Raw genomic sequence first — 25,712 nt, 5'->3', positions numbered from 1 at the left:
ATGGTATTAAGGGTAAGTTGCTACAATGGATAAAAGGATGGTTGAGTGGGAGAAGACAGAGGGTGGTAATTAATGGGTTCTGCTCTTCGTGGGCTAATGTTATTAGTGGAGTCCCACAGGGTTCGGTGTTGGATCCTCTGTTGTTTTGCACATTTATCAATGATATTGATGAAGGTATATCAGCCTTAATGTCGAAGTTTGCAGATGATACAAAGGTTGGCAGGGTTGTTAATGACAGTAATGGCAGTGTTCTACTGCAACAGGATCTAGATAATTTGAGCAGATGGGCTAAGACGTGGCACTTCTTAGCCCATCTGCTCTTAAGAAATGTAAAGTGCTGCATATGGGCAGATGAAACCCCCAGAGAAACGTACAAACTCTGTGGTACTACACTTAAGGTGGTAGAAAATGAAAAAGACCGGGGAGTAATTGTGCAGTCAGATGTGAAGTTTTCTGATCAATGCAGACAGGGCAAGGCTGCCAGGGCAGGTCATGGGGTTTTGTCAATGATATATAGGAATTTTGCTAGCAGGGAAAAGGAGGTGATTGTCCCTCTGTATAAGGCAATGGTCAGGCCAGGCCTTGAGTACTGCGTACAGGTCTGCAGGCCTCATTTTAGGAAGGATGTAGATTTGCTTGAGCGTGTACAGAGAAGGGCAACAAGATTCGTGAGGGGAATGAAGGGATCCTCTTACCAAGCGAGGCCTAATTTCTGCAAATTGCAGTAGCTGGAGACTAGGCACCTGTGCGGAGATGTGATTGAGGTGTATAAGGCCTTGAATTGGTTGAGCATGCTGAATTCCTTCCACTTGTTCAGATTACAAACCTAAGGGGCCATAAATTCAAATTAAGAAAAGAAAGATGTAGAATAGATGTGCGGAAATTTGCCTTAAGCCAGTGGGTGGTTAATTGCTGGAACCAACTTCCATCTGTCATTGTGGAAGTTGATAGGTTAAATAAATTTAAGGAGGAACTGGACAGGCATTTGGAGGGAATGGTGTGATTTTTTTTTTTTTTTTTTTGGCTGATGCAGCCAAAAAAGCTCATACACTTGCTTTCTTGCATCACATCCCACTACTACTAATACTGATAATCAGATCAAGAGTATTACTCCCTCTAGTTGACTCCCAAACATGCTGATGTAGAAAAAAATCATCCAATAAATTCACAAAAGCCTTGCTAGTGTGTGAGTGACCAAACCACAAATTCCAGTCAATATCTGGGAAATTAAAATCCCCATTATAAGACTCTCTGATTTACTGGCCCACTCTATTTCCCTGTACAGTTTCTTATTATACTCATCAGAGTCATTTGGCCTATAACACACTTCTACTCTCAATTTTGATCTCCCAATTCGTATGTCACACCAAACTGACTCGACACTGCACTGTCCAGCGATGTCGACTGGCTTCACTTACTTGGATTTTATGTGTTTCTTAACTAATAATATAACCCTACCTTCCTTCCTGTCCTGTCTATCCTTTCTGTACACATTGTACTCCCCAAATTCCAGTTCTGCATTCCTTATATCTGTGTGACACCACATCTCTGATATCCCAACAATATCTGCGTTTGATGTTTTGAGCAACACTTCAAATTCATCAAATTTATTTACCAAACTCCTAGCATTGGTGTATATGCAATAATACATGCACCTGTTCCTATTCTTAGCTACTCTAACACAACTCATGTGTTTAGTTGTACCACAATGACTCCCAGCAGTCTCTGAAATACCCTGCATCTTGTTTTCCAGGCTGCTGCTCATTCCAGTAGAAGAATTGGAATGAGCAGCAGCAAGTGCAAGAATCACTTTCACCTCTGCCAGTGGCTACTGTTAATCTATTAGTCCTTGTATCCCCCCAAGCTAGCAGTTTTCCGACACAACTAACACTGCCTCGATAGCATCAGCAAATACTCTTGCACCCTTTCTATTTAAGTGTAACTCATCCCTGTAGAAGCAGTCTCTCCTGTTAACAAGTACAGACCAGGCTTATTTAACTGTATTTAACTGTATAGTACCAATAGTAAACATGATTAATATAATAGGTAGTGTACACACAATGCACATACATTACTTATAAGCAATGTAAGTAGTACAATATGTAAAAATACATACACTAGAATAAATAAATAACGTAACAAAAATCAAAAACTATTTTCTCTTACCTCGATGGAGATAGAACTGAGTTTGTTGTGTCGTGATTGTATAGTGGGATTCAGAATAATTTTTTTCTGTGTCAGTGGAGCTTCATAGCTCCACTGAAGTGGCCTCTCTGTTGATGAGGCAGGCTGGAACAAAGATGGGGCAGAAGCAGCAACGGGTTTGAAGAATGTGTCGGGTGTCATCTGTTTACCTCCCTTATGATAGCCTATCTTAACGTACATAAATGGTGGTAGTAATGAGGCTGGATTTAACTGTTGTCCGAGAGGCTGGCATACTGAATGACAAGATCAAGTGCCTCTCGTGCTGCTGTCCTTTTTGATTTGTTAATAATTTCTTCCTCTTCTTCATCACTGGATGCCCCCTCAATGTCACCTGCTCTCACTTCATTAGCAGTCTCCTCAGGTGTCAAGATCTGGTAGCCTGGATCTATGTCACTGTAACATCTCTCTCTCTCTCCTGCATGGTGTAGCATTTGGAGGAAGTTGGCAGGCTCAAACCCTTCAAAATCAATGTCAGAGTCACTGTCAAAAAGCAACTTCTTCCAGCTATGAGCCAGTGTGGTGGTTTTTACGTCATTCCAAGAGTCAGCAAAGTTGTAAATTGCTAACTTGATGTTATAAATTTTTATGTTTTGCAGAATACACTGGCCTCTTGTATCTTCTTCAGTTTAGTCTTCTTCCTCCTCAATGATGATCAAAACTTCATTCAGGTACCATCGCTGGTAGAGCCTCTTACATGAAACTATGACTTCTTGATCCATGGGTTGTATCAGAGAGGTTGTATTAGCAGGCAGAAACATGATACGGATCTTGCCATCACTGCTGACTAATTCCTCAGTTACTGGGTGAGTAGGAGCATTATCTAATAAAAGAAGAGCCTTTAAATCAGAGGTTCCCAACCCCTCTCGGTTCATGGCACCTTTACTGTCCCAGTAATTTTTTCATGGCACCTCTAGGCCAAAAGAAATACCTAACACAGTGGTTTTTTGACCTTTTAATATATACCTATATGATATTAATAATTTTATTTTTTATATAGAGGTACTAAATAAAGATCAATTATAGATCACCACAAAATTAAAAAGATATGGTACAATGGATATTGTACCCTTTTTATAATGAAATAAATATATAAATTTCAAAATAATAATAATAACTTTAACTAACTTAAACCCAAATTACACGGCACCCCAAGAATGTTGTTGCAGCACCCTAGTGTGCTGCGGCACCCCATTTGAAAACCACTGCTTTAAATCATTGGGAGCCACCTTTAAGATCTCTTGCTGATATAAACGTACTTTGGAGACAAAATGCTTAAAAAACCAGTCAGAAAATATGCTGGTGTTGAACCATGCCATTCTTTGAATGGTAGTAGATAACGGTTGCCTGTTATCTACTCGATTACATGATAACAGTTTCCTGTTATCATGTAATCTTTCAAAACATGTGGGCATGCTGATTTGCCCACAACAGTCAGTTTCAGGTGATGAAGGCCATCAGCCTTGCACAATATAAAGCTGAAAAACTCTCCTTGCTCATTTTCTTTCCAGGAGTTTTGTCTTTGTTTCTGAAGGCTTCAGTATTTTTTGGTAGGGACTGCCAGAATAACCCAGTCTTGTCTCCATTATATATCTGGGATAAGAGCAATCCCTCCTTCTTTATCAGTTCATTGAGGTGGAGTCTGAAAGGCTCAACTGAATGTGTTGCAGCAGATCCAGCTTCACCGTGCTTTTTTCCTGTTACACATGCTATGGTAATTTCATAAAAGCCACAGCCACTCATCACTAGCTTTGAAGGCGCCTCCGTAGCCAGGTGGGAAGGAGCAGCAGTGCGTAGCACACGCTTCTTGATTAGACCGGGGTTCGAGCCCGTCGCCGCCAAATATGGAGGATGCGGAAAGGTCAGGGAATGACCACCGCATATCCCGGAGCAATATGGCCTTAGTTGCTAATGCTCCTAAAAAAACCAAACAACAAACAACTAGCTTTGAAATTGTTAATTCCCATATGTTTAGCCAGTTTCTTAGCTGCAGTGCGTAACATAACACCAGTATCATTCACTCCATGTTATTGTTACTGCACGTACCATTTGTAAACAGCTTCTTCTGGATCTTTATCTTGCTTACTTTCATGTGTTTTCTGTCACTCACGGAACTCATACCTTCAATATTATACTTTAATGCAAAGCTTTTGGAGCTTTCCTTTGCCATTGTGGATATCAGTAACAGTTTGCTTTTTAACTCCATACAGCTCATAAACACTGGCCACCGAGCCACCACTCTCAAGCTTTTTAATCAGCTCAAGCTTTTGGCCAACACTCAAATGTACATTCTTTCTTTCAACACTGTTTGTTTTGAAGCCATTTATGGTCACAAAAATGATTTAAAATGATACTAACAATGGATAAATGTTGATACAAAGTGCATTGTCCTCACACTCATGGCCAGGCACAACAAAAACAATACTGCCATTGTGTGTACTAACTGGCGGACATTCCATGAATTACAGTCGGCATCTGGAAAATAGTGGAATTTTGATTTTCCAAAATTTTGTCCGAAAAATCCGAAATCTGGTAAATTTAGGTCTGCAAAATCGAGGGGGAAAACAGCATAGTCAGACTCCAACTGCAATAGTTTGTGAAGTGATTTTTTACAGTTTTCATACATAAATTGCATGAGAACCTGTAACGTGGCTTTCCACCATCTTTGCAATTGTTTGGCTTTTTTGCCTGAAGAGTAATGTGGTACTGGGCAAGTGCCTATGCTTTGTTTGTATATAATTTCAGGTTATTGTTGCACTAGTTCACTAAACATCTACAGCTTTCCCTAGTTGTTTTGAAAGATTTATTATTGTTTTCACAGAGAATAATGACAATAACACAAAACCCAATGTTCTCTGCAGGTTACACTGCAGGAAGAAAAATGTAGTTTCAAATGCACTATGCATTATGCCAAATTTGAAATGAATTTTTAAATAAACCTGAAAATGGAAGGAACTAATAGTATTGAATATATATAATATGGTTTTTTAATAATATTTATATACATAATAAGTTGAAATATTTCTAAGTAGAAATTTTAAACATGCGCATGTTTAAAATTTCACACACCTAGCACTCTTTTAAACTGGAAAGTGGAAGATAAGAGATTGATGTTTCTATTTTATGTCTAAAATGTTTGATTGCAATTTTTGCCAGAAATTTTTTATTATTATTTTTGAAATTAAAAATTATAAAACACAGCATGTTTTAAAATTTTTCATTTTTTTATTAAATTTTGAACTACATACAATGAATACTGATGTCCATTATGAAAAGATCAAATATTGGCATTATTTAAAGCAGAATTTAAAAAAATTTCCAGAAATCAAAAAGAAAGTTGGGCCTCTGCAGGTCCTGCCACTGTTTCTGCTACACTTTGGGGTGCTACCACCATCAATTAATTTAATTTAATTTAATTTTTTTTTTGTTACAGTGTGTGGGTTTGCTTGTCATGTGATATGCCAAGATAGAGTTCCTGCAGTTTGTCCAGTTCCAGCTGATCAAAGTAAGTATTTATATTTCCAAAAAAATAAAGAAAAAATAGTAATAAATTCCTGGAAGGAATGTGTTAGTGCCAGCACGATGGATACTGAATCGTAACCTTCTATTCCATCATAATTTTTGTTTCATTTTATTAAATATATTTATTAAAATATAAGCTATCAGTAATCTTCTTACAACTGTCACCATTTTAATAGGGATAATAAAATATCAGTAGGGTGTTGAAAATAGCATTTTTCAATTCTTCATTTCGACTAATGTGTATTATATTAAAGAAAACTACTGTATATTTAAAAACTTACAACTGAAGGAAATGTAAATTTCAAGAACTTTTGAAAATTCAGTATTTAAATGAGCATATTTTTATAATTATGCATTTATCTGTACCATTTCCCTTTCAACAAGGGAAATGGTACAGATAAATGCAGAAAACTAATTGAAGGAAACAATTCCTTCTTAGCCCAATTTGTAATTACTTGGATGACAAAAATCTCAATCAGTGCAGTAATATCTAATTTTTTTGCACATTCAAGTAACTAATTTAAAGCAGCCACATTACACATTCCTGTATCTGCCTACTGTGGAGAGTAGAGGGCAAATGTCCAAGTTGTTATTGCTATTATCCTGTTTTATTGTCAGTTTATCCTATATTTTTTGTTTATAAAGCTGGTAGAAGCACTGTAGCCATAAGGTGCAATGCACTCAGCTTAACTAATAACAGATGCCTTGCCTCCTAAATTCATGTAGTTGTATGGCTACATGTTCATTTGAGCATAATGATATGAAATTTGGTGTGGGAGGACATTGCCTAAAGCACACAGTAGCAGGGTGACTAAGCATTTTGGCGCCTCCGTAGCCGGGTGGGCAGGAGCAGCAGTGCATAGAACACGCTTCTTGATTAGACTGGGGTTCGAGCCCGTGACCACCAAATACGGAGGATGCGGAAAGGTCAGGGAAGACCACCGCATATCCCAGACCAATATGGCCTTAGTTGCTAATGCTCCTAAAAACTAAATAACAAACAACGACTAAGCATTCCACTAATGTTACAAACACATTTTGCATTCTTAAAATGTACTAACATTTCTAGACTAAGCAAAACAGCTTTTAATCTCTGACATCGCAACCAAATACTTCTAGCAAATAATGTGCTTAAGCTAACTTGGAATTAATTTTTCTGACATTAACATAGTTATAAGACTTCATTGCTCATTTTCCCAGTGTAAACTTGTACTATGCCATTATTTTGTATTACTTAAGTGAACAACTTAACAGGCAGTTAACAGTTTAAGATAAGAATTTCCTGTGTAAACTTGTACTACGCTATTATTTTCCATATGAGTGAACAACTTAAGTGAAATTACCTTTTCAGTTAACAGGTGATTCAAAAGATAAGAATTTCTTAATGCACTAACTCAGTATGGACAAAAAATTTTACTCTTATGAGACAAATTCCAGTACAATTTTTGGTGTGAGTTTAGATATTCAGTTGCAGATATCAGGTTTGTATCTTTCAATTTTGTGCATTTCCAACATATGAAACAAAAATAACATTGAACTCCTAGTTTCTTCATGAAATATGATTGTGAGAGTTATCCAACAAGGAATTGTGTGTCTTGATTGCTAAGATATCAGCAAATGTACTTCACTTCATGTTGAATCATTTTCTAATGGGAACACACACACACAATGTACCCACAACTAATAGACTTCAACTAATTAGCCTAAACATGTTATCATGTGGGGTAGGATGCAACAAAAATGAAGTTTTTGCACAAGAACAAATATGATAATGTTGATCAAAGACAGATGATACATTGAAATAAAAGAAGAGAAAAAGGTTTGTTTCCAGAAGCATAATGAAAATGAGACATGGAAAATACAAATACTGAGTGAAGATGGCTTTACATACACAATTAAATTACACAACCATTTACAATATTCAGATGCCAATATCAATTCAAGATAAGGTTTTATATCTTATGATGTGAGAAATGTAAGTGAAGATGTTTTGATGAAATCTTACAATGAAAATCTGTGAATAATATTAATGTATTTTTCTCATTATATTATTACGAGTTCTGATTACTGGGCTCTGCATCACCTCATAATTTAATGCGTGTAGTTTCTTTTCTCTAGAAAATATTCTTATATTGTAAAAGTGCTGAAGGCTGCTGTGAAAGTTTTTTTTTTTTTAATTCTGAAATTAGTTAAAACACATCTAAGATAAAATATCTAATATATGAAGGGTCATCATTTAATTCGCAGAATGGTGCAAGATTTTATGTTTACTGCATGAACTTTCCATAACTGCAGCTTGAAGCACTCTCCCTGAACGCTACCGAGCAGACTCTGTAATCACATCCTAGTACTTGCCGAGCTAGTGTTGTGCGAAGAGTTTTTTTTAGCCACATGTCACTGACAATCGTTAGAAGCAAGTATCATGTTGAACATACAGATTGAACAGCAATATATGATTCATTATTGTGTCAGACAGGGCTTAAATGCATTGGAAACAGTTAAAGGATGAATGAAGCATATGGTATTGAGTGTCTTGGTAGAATGGCAATATTTAAATGGCACAAGTGATTCAGTGAAGGCTGTGAGTCTGTTGCATATGACCCAAGAACTGGTCAGCCTTCCTTAGTAACTCCTGAGCAAATTGCAAAAGCCCAGGAAATCTTGGATGAAGACGGGCAAATACACTTCATGAATTATCTGTTAGAATGTCCATTTCATACGGTACTCACAATATTGTGAAAGATCACCTGAAAATGCCAGAAATCTGTGCCCATTGGATTCCACACAATTTGACTCCAGAACAAAAACAGCGAAGAGTAGACTTGTGCAAAGAAATGCTTGATCGTTTAGAAACACAGGATTAAAACTTCTTAAATTGAATAGCGACTTATGATGAAACTTGGGTTTTTCACCATGACCGGAGGGTCAAATGAGTGGAAGCATTCTGATTCACCAAGGCCCAAGAAATTTCGAGCTTCTTATTTGGCTGACAAACAAATGATTCTTGTGTTTTTTGACATAAAGGCATTCTTATTACAAATTTGGCTTTGCGGAATGTCTATGAATAAGGAGGCATACTCTGAGGTTCTCAGATTAAAACTTCACCATGCCATTCATGAGAAACATCAAGGACTTTCCAGTGTGAAGTGGTTTTTCCATCAAGACAATGCCAGTCCCTTACAGCTAATATTGTGCAGCCAGTGATCATTCCCATAGGTCCGAGGTTCTGCCACATCCCTCTTATTCACTGGGCTGAGCTCCATGTGATTTCTTCCTGTTTCCACATCTGAAGAAAGCTCTGAAAAGCAAGTATTTCGTGTCCAATAACAACGCTCACAGAGCAACAACGGAAGCACTTTGCAGTCTTTTGAAAAATGGCTTGCAAGATTTGTGTGGGTATGACAGTGGTGAAAGTGTATAAAGTTCAAGGGATAGTACAGCTAGTTTCCGACTTTACAAGTTAATTTATTAATAGCGCACACTTGTAAAGTGGGAATTTATTTCCCATAGACATAATGTCATGTTCTCAATAATGATTGATTTATCCAGAGAAATGAAAACGTAGCCTGTAAAATCAAGCAAATTATAATAATAAAGAAATCATTTATGACTTACAAATGTTAAAGAATGTTTATTCTTCATCATATCATCGACTAAATGCACACTCGTTGATCACTCACTATTGGCTCGGCACTCGTTGGTTTGTTGCACAAGAAGTTGTTCTTCAGAAATGCTTCAAGAGGCATTTGTTTCTAAGATAATCTTCTCCTTTCTTTATAAATTTCATGATATGTGCAAGTGAGATTGCAACTAACATGATTTGTATGTCTCTAAATAGGTCTACAAGGCTGGGACAGTTCATATTGAACAATTAAATTTTATACACCAGCTGGTATTCAAATATACAAATTCCAATCCTGCAACTAAAACACTTTATTTACAATGAAATAAGATAAAATACGAGCGTATAAAATGAAATTAAATGAAATAAAATAAAATATATAGTAGTCTAAAACCGATGTGATTTAATTTACAATAAAATATAAAATATATAAAATATGATGATAAAAACAGTTAATAAAATACCGTAACAACTGTAGCTTTCGGAGATAGCAATCTCCTTTCCCAACAGCATATTTCTGCTGTGTGGCACATCCTTAAATAGCAGATCCACGGCACTTCGTCACATGGTTCCTCGGGAGTAAGGCCGGAATTTCCCATTTATGCACCGGAACCGGAAATGGCTCGGGAGCGCACTAGCTGAAACCGTTCATCTCGCTCAAGAACCACGGTTTCAAAGAGGGGATGTAAGCGTACGCCCTTGTCTTTATTAATGGAATTGCTAGCTGCCCCAATACATAAACTCTCAAGCCATTTACGGTCCCAGAACCCCTGTACATGATCCGTGATGACAGCATCCTCCGGGGAGATTTGATGTTGCTTCTCTCAGAATTGTTCTGCCACGGCAGACTTCCCACAGTTTGTAGACTTTATTGCATTCATATGCTCCCCCAGACGGTCTTTCAGTCATCGGCCCGTCTCACCTACATAACACACCCCACAATCCAGGCATTTAATTTCGTATACCACCCCTACTGTTGGCTTCTTTCGTTATGGGGTCTTTGACACACGATATCACTGTGTACAACCTTCGTCCTGGGAGTTGCACACAGCGTATCTGGCACCCCCGAATTATTCGTGCAATATGGTCTGAAAGGCCCGGATAGTAGGGAATGTATGCAGTACTCACAGGGGCGAACGGCTCAGTACGGGTGGACTCCGCTCCTCTAATAATTCTGTCCAACCCCCTCTGGGGGTAGCCGCATTTCTTGAGGTCTGCCGTGACACGAATAATTTTGTTGTCTCTGTCCTCGGAAGTGCTACAGTGGGACCACACCCTATCTATTAAACCCTTGACAACACTACCCTTGTGTTGGCTGGCTTGTGCCGAGGTATAATGAGTATATTGACCTCGGCACATGGGCTTTCTAAACACCTTGGTCTTGAGCCTACAACCATCCCTAATAACCAACACGTCAAGGAATGGTAGGGTTCCCTCTGCTTCCACCTCCAAAGTAAATTTAATAAAAGGGGAGAAGCTGTTAAGTACATCAAGTATCTGATCCTCCCTCCCCTTTTGTATAATGATGAATGTGTCATCAACAAATCTTTTCCATTTATGCATGGGAAATTCAAAAATTCTAACTTCCAACTCTTCCATATTGCAAGATACCACTACTTACAAAGTCGTCCGTAGAAATCCATTGGTTAGTGTGGAGCGACAAGTGAATAGCCTTATACAGCATTGGCACAAGTCAGGATGGATATCCAAGGAGGTATATTGGTCATTACATGCTGCTGGATGCCGCTTAACCAGATTTTATGGGCGCCCCAAGATACATAAAGTGGGTGTACCACTCAGGCCAATTGTATTGTTTGTAAATAGTCTCATGTATGCTCTATCAAGGTACCTAGCCACGTTGATCGCACCCATAGTAGGACTTTCCAACTTGGTTATCAAGAATAGCAAAGAGTTTGTGGATTTTATAAAAGGACAGACTATACGAGAAGACGAGATTATGATTTCTTTCAATGTTACATCACTGTTCACTTGTATTCCTATTAAATTCAGAGTCCAGTATGTTAGAATGGCATTAGAAAAGGATGTTTTGTTAAGTACTAGGTCTCCTCGTAGTGTTAATGATATTTGTGAGGGTGTGGAGTACTGTTTATCCAGTACCACCATGGTTTTCCAAGATGTCATGTATAAGCAGGTCCATGGCACAGCCATGGGTTCCCCCATTAGTGCCATAGTGGCTAACTTAGCTATGGAAGAGTTGGAAGTTAGAATTTTTGAAGGTTTCGAATTTCCCATGCATAAATGGAAAAGATTTGTTGATGACACATTCACCATTATACAAAAGGGGAGGGAGGATCAGATACTTGATGTACTTAACAGCTTCTCCCCTTTTATTAAATTTACTTTGGAGGTGGAAGCAGAGGGAACCCTACCATTCCTTGACGTGTTGGTTATTAGGGATGGTTGTAGGCTCAAGACCAAGGTGTTTAGAAAGCCCATGTGCCGAGGTCAATATACTCATTATACCTCGGCACAAGCCAGCCAACACAAGGGTAGTGTTGTCAAGGGTTTAATAGATAGGGTGTGGTCCCACTGTAGCACTTCCGAGGACAGAGACAACGAAATTATTCGTGTCACGGCAGACCTCAAGAAATGCGGCTACCCCCAGAGGGAGTTGGACAGAATTATTAGAGGAGCGGAGTCCACCCGTACTGAGCCGTTCGCCCCTGTGAGTACTGCATACATTCCCTACTATCCGGGCCTTTCAGACCATATTGCACGAATAATTCGGGGGTGCCAGATACGCTGTGTGCAACTCCCAGGACGAAGGTTGTACACAGTGATATCGTGTGTCAAAGACCCCATAACGAAAGAAGCCAACAGTAGGGGTGGTATACGAAATTAAATGCCTGGATTTTGGGGTGTGTTATGTAGGTGAGACGGGCCGACGACTGAAAGACCATCTGGGGGAGCATATGAATGCAATAAAGTCTGCAAACTGTGGGAAGTCTGCCATGGCAGAACAATTCTGGGAGAAGCAACATCAAATCTCCCCGGAGGATGCTGTCATTACGGATCATGCACAGGGGTTCTGGGACCGTAAATGGCTTGAGAGTTTATGTATTGGGGCAGCTAGCAATTCCATTAATAGAGACAAGGGCGTACGCTTACATCCCCTCTTTGAAACCGTGGTTCTTGAGCGAGATGAACGGTTTCAGCTAGTGCGCTCCCGAGCCATTTCCGGTTCCGGTGCATAAATGGGAAATTCCGGCCTTACTCCCGAGGAACCATGTGACGAAGTGCCGTGGATCTGCTATTTAAGGATGTGCCACACAGCAGAAATATGCTGTTGAGAAAGGAGATCACTATCTTCGAAAGCTACAGTTGTTACAGTATTTTATTAACTGTTTTTATCGCTTTTATCATCATATTTTATATTTTTATATTTTATTTCATTTAATTTCATTTTATACGCTCGTATTTTATGTTATTTTATTGTAAATAAAGTGTTTTAGTTGCAGGATTGGAATTTGTTTATTTGAATACCGGCTGGTGTAAAGTTTAATTGTTCAATACAATTTGTATGGAGTAACAAGTTTACTCTGGCACATTAGACAAAGCTTTAAAAAAAAAAAAAAAAAAAAGGAATGAAGAGAAGATTCTGAAAATTTGTTTTTTATATGATTGAAGATTTCAGTAAGGGGGAAACACATTTCTCCATAATAACGTAAAAACCCATGCAATTCCCGTTATCGTTATTATCACAAATAGAATTACATTGAGTTTACTACCCATTTATAATTGCTTGCACTAACGGAAAAGCCCAATAAACCAGGAAGTGCCTATTATTTTATGGTTGTGATCTCTAGAAATGTGCTTTAGAAAAATATCACAAAGGCATTCAAAATTGATTCTTATAACAACATTTGTACAGTGAAAGTGTAGTGCATTTTATAGCTACACACATGGTTTTAAATGCAGTATTTATGAATGTTTAACCTTAATTTTTTTTCAATTAATGTTCATATTTTCGATATTGATATTTGAAAAAAAAAAAAACCTTGTAAACCCGGTAACTCATAAAGCAGGAACTGCCTGTATTTCGAGAAGTAGAAATCCACAGAAGATTCAGATGATTACAATTAAGATAAGACATCTATGGTAAATGACCAAGAACTACTGTCTATTCTATGGAAAGCACCCATACCTAAGATCTGATTTAACTAACCATGTTATGGTTCTGTTGTATTCCCATTTCCTTGAACATCACTTCTTTTTGTTTTTGGAGAGCATTTCAATTTTTATTCAGTTGCTAATATCATTGTACCGTACCTTTTAATAGCACATTAGACAAATTGTCTCCTAATATCTAATGGCTAGATTAATTTGAAAATGTTGGGTAGAGACTAGCTGCTTTCTACCTGATTTTCTTTGGTTATTTATTTTCATGTGTTGTGAATAGATAGGGTTTTTTTGTGTAATGTGTGACAAACTTGATTACTAATTTTGTTATAATGTATTCTGATACATAGAAAGAATTACAGTTGAATTGGACTGATTGAACAGTTGTATCGAACTATGAATTGCAACTTGAAATACAAAATATGTATCTCAGTACTTAGTTCGGCCTGGTAAACTAATTTGCTCTTAGGCAAATTAGTTTATCGGATTAAATCCTTTTAAAAATTCTGTTTTCAGGCCAAATTAAAATTAAACAAATTTTCAAATAGCAAGTTACTTCTGCTCACAACAACTACCACCACACTGAAGTAAAGTTTTGAAGGTCAGCTAAAGATAAAATTTACTTTGTTTGTGTTAGTTACGAGCAGGAGTAGTTTGCTTTGGGAAATTAGATTTATTTTGCCTGATGACAGAATTCCAAAGAGCATTTAGAAAAATCTGGTAACTGATATAATAGCTAAGTTTACTAAATTGTAACTGAGATAGGATAATTCCTAAAAATGTGTTCCTTTCAGGGATGATTGCATAGGAGTAAAAACATAGCAAATGAATTGCATAATTTTTGCACCATACTGTAAGAGAATTTGTAACCAGAATAGGCTGTAACTGCTCTTCTTCTTGTGAAAAACCTGGGTTCAATTTTTGTCATCAGCTGATGTTAATAAGAAATACTCCCTGTCATGATGGGCGATACTTTTATAGACTGTTTTTGTACTGTGGTTATTTTTATCACAGTGGAGGATTGTGGGGTTTTATTCCAGATAACTGGATTTTTCATCCCACAGAATAGACAATCCGATGGTAAAGACAGTAGGACCTTGATTATCCGAGCTTCTATTAACCTAAGTTTATTGTTAACTGAGCCATCTGTCAGAAAATAAATAAATAAATAATAATGAAGAATGTTAGAAATTAAAGCAGTGCATGATTAATTTGGAAGTGAATGATTTCACTTTGGTAAATAGTACCAAAACTTTTTAAATTCTCTTTCCTCTCTAACACTTCTGGATTTCAGATGTACCACTTAATTTGACTTGTATTTAGATTTGTTTATTAATTTTTTTTATTCTTAAATTTAATCCTAAAAAAAAGTAGGTGGGGTGTGTGTGTGTGTGTGTGTGTGTGTGTGTGTGTGTGTGTGTGTGTGTGTGTGTGTGTGTGTGTGTGTGTGTGTGAGCGAGTGAGTGAGTGAGTGAAAAAATAATAACCTTATTCTTGGAAGATTGTGGTGTTGTATTTTGGTATGTCATATAGTTTTTTTTAAATTTCTTATTATGTATTTTATAGTAATTTTCATTTTCCTTCTATAGCCAAAAGGCCTGCAGGAATTGATCCAACACGAGGAGTTGGAACAGCCTATGAAGGTTATGTTAAGGTGTGTTTTAGTCTGATGATAAGTTTTTAAATCTGTTAGTTAAATTGCATAACAAAAATGATATCTGAGTTATTTGTGATACAGACATACTTCCCATGTTTTCATTAATTATGGCACCTCCGTAGCCAGGTGGGCAGGAGCAGCAGTGCGCAGCACACGCTTCTTGATTAGACCGGGATTCGAGCCCATGACCACCAAATATGGAGGATGCGGAAAGGTCAGAGAAGGACCACCGCATATCCCCGGAGCAATATGGCCTTAGTTGCTAATGCTCCTAAAAAAAAAAAAAAAAAAAAAACTGTCATTAATTAATTCTCAAAAATCATAACAATATGGGAAATAACTGGTTTTCAAGATTAAGAGGAATTAAAGATTATCCAAAATTACATTATTGTTAACTCATCATATAAATTTTTATTTCCAGTGGATAACTTAAAATAGTGAGGTTTCCATTGTGCTAGTTTCATCACTTTCATTGTATGTATCTGCCAATGTTGATTTGATTCATAAATGCCAGATGCAATGCTTTAAATCATTTACAGATTGTAACTGAGATAATGAATTTGTTATTATGATTATTGTAATTTTATCAAAAGTACAAAACAATGTCACAACCCTCCCTCTCTCAAAACTGATATAAATATATAGATATCAACCCTTCTAAAACTCAGTCTTGTCTTATATCTTGCAAAAAGGATTCTTCTGCTCCTATGATTATCTTTAGTGACACTCCGATTTCTAGGCAAAATGATGTATCTCTTTTGGGAATTACCCTGTCTTCTAATCTCTCTTGGCACAAGCACATTACAAATATTGCTTCCTCTGCATCTAAAAAACTTGGTTTTCTCTTTCGCTCTCGGCATTACTTTTCTTCCAAACAGCTGCTCACTCTGTATAAATCGCAAATCTGCCCTGCCATGGAATATTGTTCCCACATCTGGGGTGGTGCCCCCAAAACCTCTCTCAGGCTTCTTGATTCCGTTCAGAAGAGGGCAGTTAGGTTAATTAATGATTCATCTCTAACAGAGTCTCTCTCCACTTGCTATCTCATAGACGTACTGTTTCTGCTGCATGCCTCTTCTACAGATACTTCCATGGGCACTGTTCTTCTGAATTGGCTTCTATAATTCCCACTCTCTCTTTCAAAACAGTCCGAACACGTCCCGCCACCAGCCAACATCCATTTACTGTCCAACTTCAAACTCACAGAACCAACTTTTCACCTTCCTCGTTTATTCATTCAACGGCTGTTTTCTGGAACAACCTTCATTCATACGTATTTCCTGAAAATTACAGTCTACAGAAGTTCAAGTCCAGTGTCAACAAATATCTTCTTTCGTCTTCTCAGCCTCCAACCCAAGCATGGTACTAAGTACTATAGGTTCTAATACCTCTCGTGTTTGGGGTTTACATAAAAAAAAAATAATAATAATAAAATAAATAAATATGGAGAGAGTGGAAGCCAAACACATAACAGATGAGTAGTCTGTGGACCAAATGAACTGTATTGGTTAAATTAGATGTCAGAATTTTACATGCAGAGATTGTATTAATTACTGTTTCATTTCCTTAAAATATGAAAAGCCACTGCTTTTATATATTTGTACTTTTTTGTTTCAATAATAAGGGCTCCTTAGGCATGTTCCTTCTGTGCCTATTGGGTAATCTGAAGCACAGTATGGCTTTTCTGTTTTCTACTGGGTTTATTAACCCACCAGCCAATGTAATATGAAAACAATTTTAGCATGAAATTTGTTGTTTCAGGTGTTGATATGGGAGGTGTGCCTGTACTAAATAATTTTATGTGAAAATATATGTAGATAGAACAGTTACTAGAGGGCTGCACGGTTTTTTTTTTTTACCTGGCCTGACCTGAAATCTAGACAACCTGACCCGACTCAAGCCTGAATTTGTTTTTCAAATTCATTTGCCCATACCCGACACACCTGAACCGATTTTCATCTCAGCCTGACTGAAACTTTTTATATAAATAAAATCGCTAGCATTAGCTTCTGAAGTATAATAATAATAAAAATATAAACTTTCAGATTCAAAATTCAATATTAATAATGATTAATAATTCAATATTTATACTAGGCTACACCTGGTATTATTAATAATTAAATTAAAAAATCAGAACTGACTGTCGCTTCTGTCACTGGCAATTCTCACTGTATGAATGATGTGTAAGCATTCAGCTTACCTGTATTTATAAATTATTGGTCAGGATTGGATATAGCAAAGAAGAAGGGTTAGAAAGTGTTATAAGTGAATGTTCTTGGAATTGAAAGTAGGTCAACCCAAAATCTCAGATGTAGTAGAACTAGGAATTCACTGTATCATACTTTTAAGAAATACTGTATACTGCACACATACAACTAAAAAGAGAGCCCAGTGCCAGGTGGTCATAATGACTCATATCATACTCTTTATGTAACATAAATTACAACTTAATACCCACTTGAGTAAAGGCTACTTTACTCAGCAAAAATACAGACTGGATTATTTCCGTGAAAGAGTTCAAATCTTAGTGAATTTTGGAGGCGTTGGCGAAGTGCACCTTATTGGTCAATTAAAATGTTAACAGACAAATAATATAATTTTTTTTCTAAAAAACTTTTAAAGAATGTAAATACATTAAAAAAAAAAAAAATATATATATATATATATATATAAGAAATAACCCAAAAAAGGAGAGATTGTGCAAGGGCTAGAATTTTTTTTAGTGTGGTTTGTGTGTGGAGAGATTGCTTCTACAGGGATGGGATACACTTAAATAGAAAGGGTACAATATTTGCTGATGCTATCGAGACAATGTTAGGTAGGTCAGAAAACTGCTAGTTTGGGAGATTCACAGATTAATAGATTACCATCAGCCACAGGCAGAGGTGGAAATGATTCTTGTACTGCTTCTATTGGAATGAGCAGCAGCCCAGAAAGCAACTTGCTGGGGATTTCAGGAACTGCTGGAAGTCATGAAACAAGTAAATACATGGGCTGTGTTGAAGTAACTAAGAGTAAGAACAGGTGTATGTATACTTGCATGTAAACCAATGCTAGGAGTATAGTAAATAAATTTGATGAATTTGAAGTGCTGGTTAAGACATCAAAGGCAAATATTGTTGGGATATCAGAGACATGGTGTCACACAGATATAAGGAATGCAGAATTGGAATTTGGGGAGTACAATGTGTACAGAAAGGATAGACAGGAGGAGTTATGCTGTTAGTTAAGAAACAAAATCTAAGGTGTACATCCAGTTGATATTGATGGAGAGTGCAAAGTTTGCAAAAATGAGGGTAGAAATGTGTTATAGGCCTAATGACTGGTAAGTGCAACGAATAACTACACAGAGAAATAGAGTGGGCCAGAGAACTTCTGGGTGGGTCACTTGCACAGTGAGTGACCCACTCATTGTACTCCCCAAATTCCAAGTGGAATTTGGGGAGTACAATGTGTACAGAAAGAATAGAGAGGATAGGAAGGGAGGAGTGGTTATGCTGTTAGTTAAGAAACATCTTAACAGATCTTAAAATCTAAGGAAGTGCATCCAGTTGACATAGATGAACAGTGCAGTGTTGAGTCAGTTTGGTGTGACATAAGCACTGGGAAAGCAAAAATGAGGGTAGGGTTTGTTATAGGCCTAATTTCTCTGATGAGTACAATAAACAGTTATACAGAGAAATAGTCGGCCAGTAAATCAGTGTCTTATAATTGGGGATTTTAATTTCCCAAATATCAACTGGAACTTGTGGGTTGGTCATTTGCACACTAGCAAGGCTTTTGTGGATTTATTGGATGATTGTTTTCTACAGCAGCATGTTAGAGAGGCAACCAGAGGGAGTAACACTCTTGATCTGATTATCAGTAGTGATTATTCACGCATTAAGAATTTACAGATAAAGGAACCACTAGGTGGCAGTGATCACAGTGTTCTGATGTGAGATTTACTTAAAGATGTAACTACCATCAGGGGTGAAGGGAAGGGTTTTTGCTTTCTTAAAGGTGACTACAGTGGTCTCAGAGGTTTTTTAAGTTCTATACAGTGGGACCAGCTGATGTTACCAACAGCAAATTCTAAATGGAAAGCATTCGAGAAAGTAATCTTGGAAGCTACTAGGCTTTTTGTTCCACTAAGAAATACTGTTCTAGGTTTAGGCCCAAATGGGCGTCAGATGAACTAATGAGACTCGTGGCAGAGAAGAAAAATGCATGGGATGTATATAAATTATCAGGCAACACAGAAACCTATAGCAGATATAAGCTAGTCTGTAATCAAGTCACAAAGGAGGTTAGGCAAGCGAAGGCAGATTATGAGAAACCTTTGGCAATGGATGCAAAGAAAAACAGCAAAGACTTCTTTACTTATATAAACTCTAAAAGGAAGGGGATGAATCAGATTGGTCCACTTGTTATCAATGGTTTGACTGTAGATGATCATTCTTAGATAGCTGCCAAACTAAATGAGTATTTTGCATCTACATTCACACATGAGGAGTTATTCAAGTAGGAGGAGAGGGCCAGGTGTTTATCAGACTCTAACAGGGAGTTAAATGATTTTGTAATAACTGAGAGCAAAGTGGAGGAGAAATTGCTGAAGTTAAACATAAACAAGGCACATGAGGTGGATGGAATCTATTTGGTTATATTTAAAGAGGTGGCAAAGGAAGTAAGCAGACCTTTAGTCATAATTATGAGCGCATCCTTGGACTCAGGGGAAGTCCCCACGGACTGGAGATGTGCAAATGTATCTCCAATTCACAAAGGCAAAGGGGTTACATGAGTAATTACAGACCTGTTGGGTTTGACTTCTGTTTCAGGGAAAATAATGGAGTCACTGCTTAAAGAAGCATTGCAGGATCATCTAGACAAGACAGCAGTAATAATTCAGACACAGCTTGGGTTTGTTAAGGGAAAGTCTTGTCTGACCAATTTGATTGGATACTATGATGTGGTCACAAAGGAACTAGATGCAAAAAATAATTTTGATTTCACATACTTGGATTTCAGGAAAGCTTTTGATACTTTTGCACCTGGAAGACTACTGTACAAATGGAGCAGTATGGCATTAAGGGCAATTTGCCACAATGGATAAAATGATGGTTCAGCAGGAGAAGACAGAGTGTGTTAATCAATGGATACTGCTCTTCATTGAGTAATGTTATTAGTGGTGTCACCCAGGGTTCGGTGTTGGGCCCATTGTTGTTTTTTATATTTATCAATGATATTAATGAAGGCATGTCAAGCTTAATGTCAAAGTTTGCAGATGATACATAGGTTGGGAGGGTTGTTAATAACACTATGCTGCTGCAACAGGATCCGGAAAAGTTGGTCAGATAGGCTGAGAAGTAACAACTGAAGTTTAACATTGATGAATGCAAAGTACTGCATATGGGTAGCAGTAGAAACTGCTACCTCAGAGAATGTACCAAGTGGGTGGTGTTACACCCAGGGTAGTAGAGAATGAAAGAGACCTGAGGGGGGGGGGGGTAATTGTGTAGTCAGATATGAAGTTTTCTGAGCAGACAAGGCTGCCAGAGTAAGTCATGGGGTCTTGTCAATGATATACAGGAATTTTGCGAGCAGGGATAAGGAGATGATTATCCCCTTGTATAAAGCAATGGTCAGGCTACACCTTGAGTACTGCGTATCAGTCTGGAAGCCTTTCATTTTAGGAAGATGTAGAGTTGCTAGAACACGTACAGAGAAGGGCAACAAGAGTGGTGAGGGGAACAATGGGGTACTCTTATGAAGCAAGGCTTAAGGTCTGCAAATTGCAGATTGTGGAGACTAGGCATGTGCGAGGCGATATGATTGAGGTGTATAAGGCCTTAAATGGATTGAGCAAGCTCAATGCTGATGGGAATTTTCCTCTTGCTCAGATTATAAACCTGAGGGAGCATAAACTGAAATTGAGGAAAGACAGTTGTTGAATAGATGTATGTACGGAAATTTTCCTTTAGCCAGCGGGTAATTGATTGCTGGAACAAACTTCCATCTGTCATTGTGGAAGTTAATAGCTTAAATAAATTCAAAGCAGAATCAGACCAATTTTTGAAGTGAATTGATGGGTGAAATGGGAAGGGGGGTTTTTTTTTTTTTTTTTTTGGCTGATGCTGTATAAGTTTGTTTCTTGCATAATGTGCCTCTACTAATGCTAAATGTTTGGAATAACAGTTCATTACAATTATTCGTACCCACCCCGAACATCATTCATGTTACCCGGCCTGCGCAGACCTCTAACAGTTACATATACAGTTGTGAGTCTGCAACACATAAGATGGTTAACTTAGATGTTAACATTTTGTGTTGAGGCTCAGTTTTTCGCAGCCATTACATGCATGCACACATACAGTATTCAGATAACCATGTATGTATAACAGGTTAAAGCATCTGGCTGTAAAACTCTGCTAGTTTAGCCACTGTCTTTGTGCTGCCTTAGGAATTTTGAGAGTGAACTTCTAGAAAAAATGTAAAAAGAATGCCCCAAAAATTTCTTCTTTTGATTTGCTGTACTGCCCTAAACTGTGATCGCATTTTTGTATAGATGCATTGCCATCAATCTGTCAGTATAGGTATGAGGTGTAAATTACATTCCAGGGCAAAAAATATTTATATAAAAAAATATTTTACATATATATAATTCCAATCCAGCTTTTCGCTTCATAGCTTTCAAGAAAAACTTCAGAAAAGAATGGATCAGTAGCAGTGAACCATTGTATTTTGACCGTGGCTATCTCTACAACAATGGTCAGGATGCTCTGTGGTGGTTTAAGCACTCCTACCTTTGCTGAATGATTTGTGAATATGTTTAATTATGCTTCCTGCAGCAAAAGGAATCACTTATAAGGTTGAATTACTCATAAAACTATGGTTGTTTCTGATTTCTTGTAGCAATGAAACACTAAACTTTGTAACAGGATTGTCGCATCTCTAACTATATCTTCTCTCTGGAAAAAGTGCATCGCAAGGCCCATATCAAAGAACAACATACAAAATTTAATAAGGAAAATAGACCGATCTCCATATAATGCAAATGCTAAAAATCTTTGAGACCCATCCTCACACACATAAATGAGCACTGCTTCAGTCATAAACCCAACTGCCTACACCTGCTATAAAGAACAGATCAAAACCTCAAACCTCCTTGAGACTTGTAGAATCCAAATTCCCTAAACAAGAGGACAATGGATATACTTTTCCTGTATATCAAAGCTGCATAGGGCAGACCCTCCATCTGTTCCCTACTTATAATCCTTAAGAACTACTTCAGAATTACAGGCCCTATACTCACGCTTTTTAGAGAACTATTGGCCGGAAAACAAATCCTTGTGATGCATAATAACAATTGCTTCAAGTTCACCATAAACAAAGGTGTACCCCAAGGAGGCATTCTGTCGGCATCCCTTTTTGCAGCAGTCCTGGATCTCTTTATGTTGCTCCATAAGAAATTTATTTCCTATGCAGACAAACTCAAGGTGACCTCTTCTCACAAGAGAGCCAAAGCACTTTACATGCTGGCTGCCACACACCAGATTTCAGACCCTGTAACTTACCTCAAAGCTAAATCCTGACAGGCCCGGGTAGATCACTTTTTTGAACAAAAGGAATAAAAATAACAATCGCAGTCCTACTAGATGGCCTTCCTATCAACAGTTACTCATCACATTGATTTAGGAGTCACCTAGGATGAACAACTCACCTTCTCGTAGCACTTTACAAACATCAAGAAAAAGACTCTTATAGCATAAGGATGTTTACCGTCCAAACTGTATAATGCAATATGTTCTGAGGTGTATAAGTACATGTGCTTTGAGTGACTGAGGATCAAGCCCGTGACTGCTAAATACACTGCTGTATCTTGTATTCTTTCGATCTTGTGAACTCCTCTGACTGTGTGGTTGTCCCAGAGTATAAAAAGAAAATATATCCCCTTGTTACACTCTACTTGTTTCCCAGTAGGTCTTCTGCATTGTTTGCTCAACTCAAAACTTCCTAAGTATTGAATAATGTAACCTACAGTGGTTTAATAATACACTTAGAAAGGCTTTTACAATCAAGAAATATTGTTTATATCACTTTTAACTGGATCTGCTGGGAATTAATCATAATCAGTACTAATATCATCAACCTGGCAAAGCTACTCACATAAAGAATAGACACACCAAACCAAATCTTTCCAAAATTATTTCTCTTCTTTGCAGCCAAAGAATAGCATACAGAACTGAAGCTAGGCTGCTACACTCTAGCTATGACTAGGTCAGAAGCCTGCAATGGATGTTCCCTTCCAAGTATGGTAAATCTTGTGAATCACTTTGGCATAGATATTGATCAGCTCTGTGCCAGCACGATCTATAGAACTGGCATTTTTCAACAGACTTACCAGCTGATGGACTCCAGCCTGTGGCTGTGTGACAGCCACTAAGTGTACTGCAGCTCCTGCAAATTTTGGAAATGGATGCTTTCCCAGGAATAACAATTCAGTTTCTCCTTGACATCCATCATTTGATTTACTGCTCATCAGACTTACCCTCACACAGTGTTATTAAACTCTGTTATACACATTTTATTCTTATTACTTGTTTTAATCTATCCCACTTGTGTAGCTGTACACTTCAAACTGAGTAAATGCTATAGTTTTTCCTTTTGAATTTTATTAGAGAAGGTTGTCTCCATATACTGCTCATTTTATCTGAAAGTTTCTGCTTTAGGAAAATATTTAAAAGAAAGGGAAAATGTCATGTAGAAGTTGCAAGGAAAAGAAAAAACATAAAAAAAAACCCATGTGTACCCTGTACGCATGAAAGATGTTTTAAGCGAAAACATCCTTGGCTTGTTAGAGGTTAGCGAAATCCCAGCCAATAGCCTAATTACAAGTATAATTGTAGCCATTTGTTGAATAGTGTGGCATCACAATCATACTTCCTTCAGTTACTACTGCAGGAAGTATGATTAGTCACTGTCATTATTACATTCCATTTTTTCATTACATTCCATTGTTAGGTGCTGCTATAGATGTTTTTGCATAAAAAAAGCTGCTGTCACTGTAATATTATATTAAATTTTAATGTGACAGAGAAATGCATTGTCTTGACCAGAAGAAAAATATCAGTAAGTCATATTTAGTAGTAGTGGCATGTGATGCAAGAAAGCAAGCGTATGAGCTTATGCAGCATCAGCCAAAAAAAAAAAAAAAAAAAAAACACCATACCATTCCTTCCAAATGCCTGTCCAGTTCCTCCTTAAATTTATTTAACCTATCAACGTCCACAACAACAGATGGAAGTTTGTTCCAGCAATTAACCACCCGCTGGCTAAAGGTAAATTTCCGCACATCTGTTCTACATCTGTCTTTTCTTAATTTGAATTTATGTCCCCTTAGGTTTGTAATCTGAACAAGTGGAAGGATACCATCAGAATTCAGCGTGCTCAACCCTTATACACCTCAACCAGATCACTGCGATTTGCAGAACTTAAGCCTCTCTTGGTAAGAGGATCTTTTCATTCCCCCTCACCAATCTTTTTGCCCTTCTCTGTACACGCTCAAGCAAATCTACATCCTTCCTAAAATGAGGCCTCCAGACCTGTACGCAGGTCTGGAGGCCTCATTTTAGGAAGGCGTGGCCTGACCATTGCATTATACAGAGGGACAATCACCTCCTTTTCCCTGCTAGCAAAATTCCTATATATCATTGATAAAACCCCATGATCTGCCCTGGCAGCATGTCTGCATTGCTCAGAAAACTTCATATCTGACTGCACAATTACTCTCAGGTCTTTTTCATTTTCTACCACCTTAAGTGAAGTACCACACAGTTGGTACATTTCTCTGGGGTTACTTCTACCCATATGCAGTACTTTGCACTTGTCAAGGTTAAACTTCAGTTGCCAGTTCTTAGCCCATCTGCCCAAATTATCTAAATCCTGTTGCAGTAGCACACTGCCATTACTGTCATTAACAACACTGCCAACCTTTGTATCATCTGCAAACTTCGACACTAAGCCTGATATAGCTTCATCAATATCATTGATAAATATACAAAACAACAGTGGATCCAGAACCGAACCCTGTGGGACTCCACTAATAACATTAATCCACGAAGAGCAGCACCCATTAATTACCACCCTCTGTCTTCTCCCACTCAACCATCCTTTTATCCATTGTAGCAACTTACCCTTAATACCATTCAGCTCCAAATTGTACAATAGTCTTCCATGCGAAACTGTGTCAAAAGCTTTCCTGAAATCCAAATATATGATATCAAAATTATTTTTTGCATCCAGTTCCTTTGTAACCACATCATAATATCCTATCAAATTTGTCAGACAAGACTTTCCCTTGCTGTGTCTGAATTATTGCTGCAGTCTTGTCTAGATGATCCTGCAATGCATCTTTAACCAGTGACTCCATAATTTTACCCGGAACAGAAGTTAAACTAACTGGTCTGTAATTACTCGTGTCACCCTTGGGGATACATTTGCACATCTCCAGTCCGTGGGGACCTCCCCTGAGTCCAAGGATGCTCTCATAATTACATCTAAGGGTTTGCTTAGTTGCTTTGCCACCTCCTT

The 25,712-nt window shown here is 37.6% G+C and overlaps 1 protein-coding gene across 1 annotated transcript in view; it reads left to right on the top strand.

The window, feature by feature from the left end:
- The window catches only part of LOC150084800 (serine/threonine-protein kinase Genghis Khan-like), a 477,571-nt gene that overhangs the window by 350,913 nt on the left and 100,946 nt on the right, over positions 1-25,712 (top strand). Inside the window, exons 23-24 of the mRNA XM_090376356.1 lie at positions 5,636-5,707; positions 15,076-15,140. Of these exons, the coding sequence (XP_090232482.1) occupies positions 5,636-5,707; positions 15,076-15,140 (137 nt within the window). The remainder of the gene's footprint in view (positions 1-5,635; positions 5,708-15,075; positions 15,141-25,712) is intronic.

Source organism: Mastigoproctus giganteus, chromosome 6 (assembly GCF_048544385.1).
Source record: "Mastigoproctus giganteus isolate SK-2022 chromosome 6, ASM4854438v1, whole genome shotgun sequence".
NCBI classification, from domain to species: domain Eukaryota; kingdom Metazoa; phylum Arthropoda; class Arachnida; order Uropygi; family Thelyphonidae; genus Mastigoproctus; species Mastigoproctus giganteus.
Note: the sequence above shows the minus strand (reverse complement) of the source record. Positions and strands in the feature narration are given on the sequence as shown.